Source organism: Telopea speciosissima, chromosome 2 (genome assembly GCF_018873765.1).
Source record: "Telopea speciosissima isolate NSW1024214 ecotype Mountain lineage chromosome 2, Tspe_v1, whole genome shotgun sequence".
NCBI classification, from domain to species: domain Eukaryota; kingdom Viridiplantae; phylum Streptophyta; class Magnoliopsida; order Proteales; family Proteaceae; genus Telopea; species Telopea speciosissima.
In genome coordinates, this window is record NC_057917.1 from 9,371,246 (window position 1) to 9,382,173 (window position 10,928).

The 10,928-nt window shown below is 38.0% G+C and overlaps 1 protein-coding gene across 3 annotated transcripts in view; it reads right to left on the reverse strand.

Annotated features, from left to right (window-relative positions):
- The window catches only part of LOC122652211, a 10,373-nt gene extending 3,656 nt beyond the window's left edge, over positions 1 to 6,717 (reverse strand). For 2 of the 3 annotated variants that reach the window (XR_006331567.1, XM_043845892.1), the window contains exons 1-7: positions 6,333 to 6,713; positions 3,561 to 4,058; positions 2,209 to 2,386; positions 1,558 to 1,855; positions 701 to 773; positions 534 to 624; positions 28 to 107 (exon numbers count right to left, since the gene is read on the reverse strand). Coding sequence is in view for 2 of the 3 variants with exons in the window: in XM_043845892.1 (XP_043701827.1) it covers positions 28 to 107; positions 534 to 624; positions 701 to 773; positions 1,558 to 1,855; positions 2,209 to 2,386; positions 3,561 to 4,058; positions 6,333 to 6,425 (1,311 nt within the window). In the remaining variant the exon portion in view is untranslated. Of the gene's footprint in view, positions 1 to 27; positions 108 to 533; positions 625 to 700; positions 774 to 1,557; positions 1,856 to 2,208; positions 2,387 to 3,560; positions 4,059 to 6,332 lie in introns of all 3 variants that reach the window. The other variant, XM_043845893.1, reaches the window with a different exon arrangement.
- Between the last annotated feature and the right edge of the window lie 4,211 nt (positions 6,718 to 10,928).

The following is a 10,928-nucleotide window of genomic DNA, read 5'->3' on the forward strand; positions in this document are numbered from 1 at the left end:
TAAAATAAAGAGAATGCCTTGTCTTACCAATGAGTAGAAAATATGAGCAAAGAGAACGACCAGCGCAAATTGAACTGATGCGTAAACCCAGACAAATCTTCTCCTCACTGACATTCAATTAAGGAGAAAGTCAATAAACATTGAAGAGGACCAGATTATTATGGACAATACATCATTGACAAGTATGGTCTAAATTTTCTATTATAAAAGGAACAGCAGTCTGTGCACAGTACTGCTGTGTATGCACATGGGTTGACTGAAAGTTCAGATCCCACTTGATGGGTTCATCAACTTCCCTTGGGTCAAAACTCAACCTTACCAGATGACTATAATATATCAATGCTATTGGATGGTTATCAACTAACGGTTATTGGATTGGATTGATTTTTGACCCTGCAAATCTTGTAAATTGGACCGATGGAATCTGCCCTTTAGCCATCACATGCATGTGCTCTGATATTTCCATCTCTAAGATTCTTACCAAAGACTCAGCCAACTTAAATGTACTTTTTAAGGGACCATAGCCAGATTACCCATGGTTGATGATGTCATGGATGCAAGCAGACCGAGTATGCAAGAAAATGGCAAGGACATGGCAATTGCACCAGTACCCATTTTGGTAACCTGTTCAGTGACAATAATGTTACCAAGAAATGTTGATAGATTTTAAGGAGATGCATATGGAATTTCATAACCTTACCAGAAGCTGCTCCAGAAAACAAAAGTAAGCAAGCATACTAACGATGACAACAACAGGCACATCCTGCCATACTCTGTAAAATTTAAATATAAAGTATCAGGTACTTCTGTTAAAGCTAACAAATTGGACAGATATAAAATCAAGTGACAGAAGAAGTGATTCGTATCATTAAGCTTGAACATTTTCACAGAAATAATTTTCCTACACCTGCAGGGAGGGGACGGTTTGGAGTTTGTTATTTAGATTCAGTTGTGTCCAAATGGAAAGGACACGGATAAAACACTTCTGTACCTCATCAGGTAGGTGACATCAACTGGGTGTTGAGGTTCCCTCCAGGCTATGACACCATATTAGAGAGGGGGTTGGAACCTCCTGGCTATAACACCATTTTGATGTCTTATAGTTTCTCATGGAGAACCGATCAATCAACTCTACTGTAGATGGTTTAACCGATCAAGTACCCTGAATCAAACCCTGTGCAATTTTATTATTTCATTTTTCTTATTCTGTTGGGATTACTTCCCCCTAGTTCATTCCTTATTTTCTTTCACTATATTCTGTACTTCTCTTTCTCTACTAGGATTAGTCAATCAAGTTAAAGGTGGCACTAAAAAGAGTATTCTTGAACCACTCACCCACCCATACACACACACAACCTCCACCCCCCCCCCCCCCCAACAAAAAAAGTTATGAACAGGTGTGAACTACCAGAGTTGAGTGCTCAACCTAACTTTTAAATCATAATTTTCATACTTATCTAGTTTATAACTGTCAACCACATATACAACATCATCTGACATGTTAATAATTGAGAAAAATAAATGCTGAAACTGGATAAGGTACATGAATTTCCTTGCCTGTACTGAGAAACTGCTCTCTGCCGAGATCTATTTGCATTTGGATTGAGAGTTCGAACATTTTGGATCCGTAACAGGGTGACTGGTAAGTTCTGAACCTCTTGCTTACAAACATCACAAGTTTTGTTACCCTTGATGCTAAACCATTTTATAGCACATTCTTGATGGGCCAGTGCAAGTTCACCTTTGCAGCTACATTCCAACTTTAGGGTATCAGGTCCTTCACCCAGTTCAATCAAACAAATTCTACACACAGCCTCTTCTTCAGGAATATCTTCACCATCAGCATCATTGTTCTCTGAACAATGAGACTAAGATGAGACCTAGGTTGGTTATCTCAGCATTCAGAAAATGAGTGAAAGTACATCTAAAAGCTGGAAACTGCAGAGTATAGATCAAAACCCGTAATCCACAAGCAAGGAAAGAGGATTTAGAACTTTTGCAAGTAGATGAAGACTAAGAAAAGGACTTTTGATAGATCAGTTTCTACAGAGATTTTCCATTAGCAGTTAATATCCTACTCATTCAACCTATAGAAAAAGGAGTATTAACGACTTCTTACGTAAATTATTCACAGTTAATAAGAGCTATACATTTTGAAAATCCCCTGTGCGAACACTATAACTCAGGATATTAGGAGAAAGAATATACCAGCATCTCCCGAGGGAGTTGTTGCATTTGACATGGCGGTGCTGCCTTCTGTCACTTTCGGAGTCGATGGGATTACGCGAAACCCACCACCTAAGGACTCAGTTTGCTTTATTCCTCTTCCTTTGTTGTTCACAGGGACAGAGAGTGAACGAGACATCTTCCGTTGGGCACCCTTCTTCTGTAAAAGAAAGGATATTGCAAGAATAAGTTGCTAAATTGAGTAAGTTTAGAAGGGGAATTACTTAAGGATGTAGAACAAACAAAAGGAAGTTATCCTCCTCATTTGTTATCACACCCAATAAACATGTAAAGAGGTGGGTACTCGTCGACATTCAGGCAGCCAGTCATTCCTCCTAGTGTATCCTATAGTGGAAACTGCTACATAAGGATGATTGCAACCATCCAATCTGTCTCATTTCTTTGAACAGTCAGAGGAATATGGCTGATGGGACTATCCGGCAACAATGGGACCATGAGTTAGACTGCAGATTACTCACGAAACCAAAATTAGTTGCTCAAGAAGTTGTTCATAAATCATAGAATTTTGGCCAAGGCAATCACCTAGGTGGGACTAATTGAATGAAGGATCCTGAGATCATTGCATGGGATCCATCCAGCTGTTACAAGATTGGCTTTCCTTCTTTATCCAATCACATAACTTTCTAGAATTGCTATATGCATGCATTAATTTACTTATACAAGTCCCTCTATGCATATGGCAATTTATCATGGTTTATACGGAAACTTTGCTATGATTGACATGAGATGAAGAATATGAGATTAGAAAAACTATTTTTCATCAATTAATAGATACCCTTTGACTGGTTATAACAAATCATAGCATGAGTTGGAATATGGAGTTGGCTTGGTTGCAAATGCTTCTATTATTAACTAGAAACACCAATTTTGCTGGAAAAGAAATGCGAAACTAATGCTCAAAACAGCTGGTTTAATGTTAAAAGCTTTAATTTCAAAGGCCATCTATTAGAGTTTGGGATATAAAGACTGATATAATTGTGAACCCAGGAGATGCACCCATTGACTGCATACTACATCTACCTAAAATGCAAAAAAGGGAGGCTGCAAAAAGGAGCAGAGCACACACTAAGTTGATAGAGGAAATTTTTCGGAGTCGAAAACTAAGCTCAATTATAGGTCCAGTTAACATTTGCAGTCCAGTGAGGTGTTGACATCATCAACCTAGAGGTCCATCCAGAAGAACGTTCACACCAAGAAGTAATGGAGACTATCTAGGACCCTTCAGTTGGTATCTTTGCTATTACTATGTGAATGACACAATTGTTATCAACTATCTCAGACTTTCTCCAGTAAAAAAGATGTAGAAGACTTACATTCGAATTCAAGGGATCAACAACGCTTCCTCCAGAGGCAGATTCGGGGTTTGAGTTAGCAATTGGAGTGACAGGCAGGGATGATGTCCTCTTCATCCTGGGTGTTAATAGCTTAGTAAGAGACAATGACCTTGAGATAAAGGGCTTCTCCCGTGGCCCTGTTGATGGAGTACCTAGAGTTATGGCACCTGTCTTCTCAATGTCTGTAGTTGAACTCCGGTACTTGAAGCTTACTCGTGGTAGGAAGCCTCTTCTAGATGACTTTCCTCTAGATGAGGAGGGACCTGGGGACTCGTTTATTCTTGAAGAAATAAGGCTTGGTGTTCGGGGAAGATTCACTCTTGTGGGAGTGGGACTTGGTGTTGGGGGCATATTTATTCTCACAAAATCCCGAGAGGAGATCTCCAATGTTCTTGAGGGTATCTCCAAGAAGAGGTTTTGTTTTTTCCAGTGTTGAACAGAAGGGGCTTTCTCTGTTATCCCAGTTGAAACATCAGCCTGCAAAAGAGGAGTAGAGCTTACTTTAGTGATTAAGGAAAATTGGAAGAGCCATTATCCTACTGCAATAATTCTTGCTAAGAAGAACGTCCATGTTGTGGCAATTCCATCCAAAAGTTAATGAGTGACTCCTACTGTCCTACACCACTTCCTTGTACAATGCTCAAGGCTCTTGGCTGAGTAGCAGGAGCTACTTTTTATTTGTTATCAGCCTAAATGATGGATTCAATATGTTAACACTTTCAATACTTCACTCAATCACCAACGAAAAGCAGTTAAACTATTAGCAACTTAACCTCATCATATTAACCTAACATTAAACCATACATTAGAAAAACTTTGATCAACTAGCTGTCATAATTAGTGCTGGGAATAACCCCATCGACTAACTCTGGGATTGGCCTCTCCAACTAATAGATAAGCTTTTGGTTTGAATAATTCAACATGGTATCAGAGGCACCTGGCTCACTACGTTAATGATACATCTATTTACAGCCACCCAAAAGAGGGGTAACCTACGAGAGGTAGAGTTGGGAATAATCCCACATCAACTAACTTTGGAGCATTAGATGACTTCATACCTGTTGGGCCTCTCAACCTAATAGCTTAAGCTTTTGGGTTGAATAATTCAACAGCTACTCCAGATTTTTCAGATCCATCTGCCATCTCTCTATTTGCCACAGCAAGAATTGACACCCACCCAGCCATAGCAAAGTAAACAAAGCTCAACATCTCCAACAACATTGAGCTTTACTAAACGTAAACCTACGAACTTGATACAGTTTTCTCAAAGAGATAGATTCCCCAATATAGATGTTAATGGAACTATTGATAGTAAACCAAAATTTCTGCATTTCAGAAAGCAAGAGAGGATCTGAGAGTTCTTATTCACCATAATCTTGCATCGTTATAAACACATGAATTGAGTTCATCTCAAGTTTGCACATCCAATTTCTCACAAATGTTCCCAGTATTGTCCAGTGTGTGCTTAAACTCCTTGTTACTTATGTTAATCATGTTTCTTATTTAAGGTAAATTGGGGAAGTCATATATGGGAAGTTGATCTATACTATTAATTGCTTTAGAAGCCAGTGGAATTTTGTAATCTCACCAGATCTTCATTTGGTACAGGTGCATCACATTCGCAGTTTCTCTGGTGGCTCCAAAATTATTACCGGAATTCCTATGTCTGAAACTCTCGAGAATTAAAGGCAGTGACACTCATGGATATTTACAATATGAAGGTACTTTCTCATACAGATGCTTCTCTCATAACAAACATTCAACAAGGTAATAGTCTCTAAATAGAAACAAACTTCAAAAGAATTAAGTGCAAAGATAATAAACTCTAATAGCTACTACCAGCAGTTACGTTAAGATGTTTCAATGCAATACTAGTTATTAGAATACAATTTCCATGAAAAATATCAACAGATATTTATGCATCACATATACTTTTTCAGATACAAACACTATGCTCGCACCCCTTTCTCGTAGCAAGTTAACCTATGTTAGAAATTTATTAACAGAAAGAAAAGTTAAAATAAAGTAAACTATCAGTCCCCATTCTCTTTATCTGTTCCATTTTTTTTTATTTCAACTTTTCCTCAAGAGGAGGGGGGACTGGCTTTCCTGCTTCAGCTACCTTTTCTTTCAGTGCTTCTCCTCTTTTAGTTTGCACAGCAAACACGTAAAGCTTTTTACTCTCTCTCTCTCTTTCGGAAACCAAACAAATCAAAGTATCCAATTTCCAGGGAAAGCAAAAGCCACCCTCTTTTTTTTTTATTAGATAAAAGAGAGAGCAGAGGTACGCCGAAAATGAAATACATGATATAAAAATACAAGATATAAAGAGAATGGATTCTAAACTTTATAATACTCATAAAAAGTATGATTGTTTATCTAAATTCATATCATATAGCCCAAAATTTCTGCAAAGTATCTCCAATATTTTACATAAAAACGCAGGGAGTAGTAACTAGTAACCAGAAAATTAAAGGTGAAGTACAGTAGCTGTAAGCACGCAAGTGCGAGCAAAACCCAAGCACAAACATAAGCACATCGCTTATTAACATGAAATGGAACAGCGGAAACCAAATCCTTTTTTTTTAATACCCAATTACCATAATTAAGAGTTGCCCATCAAAGGATTCCTGCAAGCAGTTAATTGTTACTTCACAAAAAAACCTTTTTTTCATGAAAGGTAAGGATGGTGGAGAGCCGAACAAATTCCTGAAAAAAGAAGAATTAAGAGAAGGAGAGAAGAATACATACCTTGTGATTTAATGGAGGTGGAATAACTGTTTTATCGCATAAACCCACCTCATGCTCCTTATGGGAATTGGATTCCCCTTCAGTTTCCATCATTTCATCACAGGCTCTGGAAGGGCAAAAACCAGAACTTCAAAAGACCCACAAAATTAGCTCTGACAGTAAAGAGCTTGAATGGATTCCAAACAAGGAGCAGCAGCTCTGTTCGAATCTCCGGAAAAACCAAATTCTTAGAAGTACGCAGAAAACGAAAGATCGAAGAGAGACACAAGGAGATTTAACTGTGTAATAATCAATAATTCAAAGACAAGGATAGGCATCTGTATGCGAATATATTCGGGTTTTTGTGATGGACGAAGGAAACGAAACAGTTACAGTTAGAAGCTTCCCTCTGAGAGTCTCAGACCTTCTCCCTCCCTAACTCCCGCCCCCATTAAACTGATTTAAGACAAAAGCTGGTGTGAACTTGTGAATCGTGGCCCACTGCAATTCTGCTACTCTCTCTCCCTGTGCTGACACTGTTTAGGTCGGTTTGGTTCGTCCTCGTCATAAACAGAATCTTTCTGTTTGCTCGATCGGTGTCTCTTTCCAACCAAAGGGAAAAAGTTGTCAAAACCGTCAAGCGGGTATACTAGCTCTTCTGTGTCTTTATCTTCAAGTTAAGGAGAACTCAATTTCATAAATAAGCTTACAAGGTTGAAGGAATTCAAGATTATATCCAATGGGATTCGATCCAGTGTAAGGGCAGTGCTTTGAATTGTTGGATGCAATAGCTGTCAAGTGTCAACATCTCTACCTAGTACTGCTGCACTGCTACACTTTAAAAATTAGAGAGAATAGTAATACTAAGTTAAAGGGTTTGACTTAATGGAGTTTTGGACTACCTAGAGTAATGTGAAAGCCGTAAAGAAATGGTCACCTATTACTAGCTGAGGCAGCATGGTGGTCTGTTGGTTATTAATTTAGTGTATGGACGCTAGATTGGGGCAGACTAATATGAGATACGTTAAAGGGTTTGATTTAATGTGTTTCATTAATTCTGAATCTTTTGACATATCAATCAAATACGTAACATATCAATCATCAATTCTAGAGTTTTTAACATATTGGTCAAATACGTAACATAATCGATGTGAGATCAATCCCCATTTGAGTTTATCAAAAAAAAAAACTATCCCATATGACTAATATGAGATGATAACAACATGACCTAGATTAGCCATTTTGTCAAGTTTCTAAGTCTAATTCAACCAAATACACCCCATGCATTGGCATGCAATATCAGTTGTTTATGCATTGTTTACCATTTTGACATGCATCCTCTGCATGTTTATGCATGTGTACCAGTATTCTAGCTATTACTTTGGTATTATCCCAACTCTGAGCTTAAACAAAATTCTGAAAAAATTGATGACTCAGATCTATTTTGTCTAAAAACTTCACAAATGGTTGAACACCAATATCTAACCCAAAAGAAAAGAAAATTAAATTAAACTGAAAGGTTTCATACATCAGATCATGCATGAACATGGTCAACAATTCATTTATTGGATAAAAATATTTGATTTTTTGGTTTTATCTAAACGACTAAAGTGTTGACAATATTTCATGCACGAGCTGTCCTTTAATTAAAAAAAAAAGTATAATAATGATCCCCACGTTGTTTGCTTAACGTATTTCCTTTCACATGTATTTTTTTTAATTTATTTTTTTCTCTCCTTCCCCGCCCCCCCACCCATTGTAAGACTTCACTGATATTTTTGGGAGAATGTTTTCTGTGTGGGACGTAGCCATGTAGAGGTCATGTCCACGCACAATAGTGGGCTGGAATGACCACCATGCCCCCATGTATGGTGGAAATTTTACCCCCCTTTTGTGCCACCGCGTGCGACGTAGCCCCTGCATCCCACTCAGAAAACAACGCCCCTTTTTGCATACTACCATTGATGTTGGGTGGAAGATTCCTCCTAAATCAGCAAACACATGGGAGGCCCTTGTCCTTCAAAAGTATATATTTTTTCCAATATGAATTAAAAGGAAAAAAGGAATATGTGTATCAGTGTATGGATGGAATGGATTTATAGGGTTCCATCGTCCCAATAGGGAGGACTCAAAGTTTATTATACCAACACCAGGACATGTGGCGCATATTCAATGCGTGAGTACAATCTGTCCACCCCTTATTGGTGTACCTTCGGTATGGATTTTGTGTTAATTTCGGAAATTGATATGATACCAATACGGATCGGTATAGATAGGGATTGAGCTTCTCTCCAGGGAGCCCAAAACGCCCAGGGAGCATCTAGCCGTTGGGCTGTGCCGTATACATCCCTAGGCGTGCGCCGAGATGTGTGCGGCACAGCCCAACCCTCGGATCCCCCTTGCCGTGCCCTGGGCGCTAAGCTCCTTGGAGAGGAGCCGAATGTGTATAGATAGACTAGTATCAGACAATTTTATCCTTGAATTTCCTAAAAAGGATTGAGTTCTTGATAGTTTTACCCCTAATCTGTACCAAATTTTTTTTTTCCCGGTAAACTAATTTGTACCATTTCACTAATACAAGATAAGCCAAGTATCAGGATCAATGGTTAACAATATTAAAAGGCAATCCAATACGAATGCCTCAAACCATGGGAAAGAAATCCTCTCCAGCATGCATCCAACAATTGGAGGAACTAGGGGTGCGTGCCTAGATGCCTCTACTTGTTGGATGTGCGTTGGAGGTGATGGCGCGCTGGAGAAGATCCGGATCCCAAACCATGACCTCAAGGGCCTAAGCTAGTTTCAAAACATAGTTGGACCTTTTGCTATTGAAGATCATCATCAAGATGATGAGGGAGGAAAGGTTGATTAAAAAACTGACCTTAGCAACGTTATTTTATTTTTCCCTCTTGTACAACAAATTATCTTAGACGAAGAAGCCGGACCATCACCTTGACGTATAGTAGGACATGGAGATGATAAACAAAGACCCTTTTTTCCTTTATTTTTTGACGTATAATAAGTGTACTTGAAAAAAGCATGATTAATGAGGGGAGTAAAGAAAGAGAAAAAAGAATTGTCTCCTCTCCATATGAAAAGACTCCTCTAGCTCCTTATTTTGAGAAGGAGAGAGATAGACACATGGGAGTGCTGGCATAGACCACACTCTGGGCCAAAAAACAATGAGAAGAGGGGTGGATCATGGATGGGATTGGGGAAGGTTTTCTCTACCAATGGAATTAGAAAATATTTTCAAATCAATACCTAAGTTTTGCCAAGTGGTACATTAGACAGGGTAGAAATTTTGTAAACAAGTAGATTTTCAGAAAAATCATTGATCATATGTCAAGTTTTTATTAAAAAAAAGGTTGGGAGAGGGAGGGGGGGGGGGGGGGAAGGTTCTCTGAGCCACTAGGGTAGAACATGCCATCACCTTCTATATAGAGAACCACTAGGGTAGAACATGCCATCACCTTCTATATTTGTTTCTCTTCTCTTCATATGAAATGATTTTTCATCGTCCTCTCGTGTACAACACATCATTGGTGCATTCCTATATGCCGCTTGCTGAAAAAACCATCTCCAAAAAAAAGTATACAAGTAAATGAAGATAAGATCAAATATATCGATACCCTCGTTGGTGTATTGACGCTAGATCATTTTACCCAAAAAATACAAAAAACCAACATCATCATTGGTGTATAGAAGCTTTTTTATGTATAAAAAAACAAATTTAAATGATGATGAGATCAAATGCATATACATATACATTTGATCAAATATATACATATGTATTTGATCATATCATCATTTACGTATATTTTATAGGAATAAGATTGTTTCTTCTCACATGATTTTTTTTATTCTCTCAACCATTTTTTAAAATATGGGCCTCATATAGATGATATCTTTTGCAGGTCATATAGAATATAGATACCTCCCCACAATCGCAGTGTGGGAAATCCTCACCAATATTTTTTTATGAAAAACTTTATACGTCAATGGGTGTTAGGGATTTAGCACTCGATATTGAGATTGACCAATACCAATCTAGATCGACCTGTATCGGTCTAGATTGGATAAATTTATCTTTTTTTCTTCAAAAATTGATTTTTTTATAGTTTTACCCTTGGTCCATACCAATCCACCGATATGGAATTGATCAAGAATTGGTATCGACCTCTGCTAATATCAATACAAACCAGCTCTTTGATACCGATTCCTCAAACCATGATGGGCGTAGAGGGTATTTCTACACCATGAATAGCAATTATAAACCTTGACCCCTTAAGGACCCAACATCATGCCTTCTATACCGAAATAGAAAAAAATTCAAAAAAAGAAAAAGAAAAAGAAAAAGAACAACTCAACATGGCTCATCTCCAAATGGCCAAAACACTCCAAATAGGAAGAGAAACAAACACCTTTTTAAGTTAAACCCACCCATTTATCTTCTAAATTCTATATAAGACCAGTCAAACAGGCCGGTTTTGTATTTGACCACGCAATTAATCTGAATAGATCGGAGCTTAAAACTTATTATTGGAAGCTTCAGCTTGTTCAAAATATTTTGTCTTTAAATGGTGTGATATTTTGTCTGATCCTCCTTATAAATAT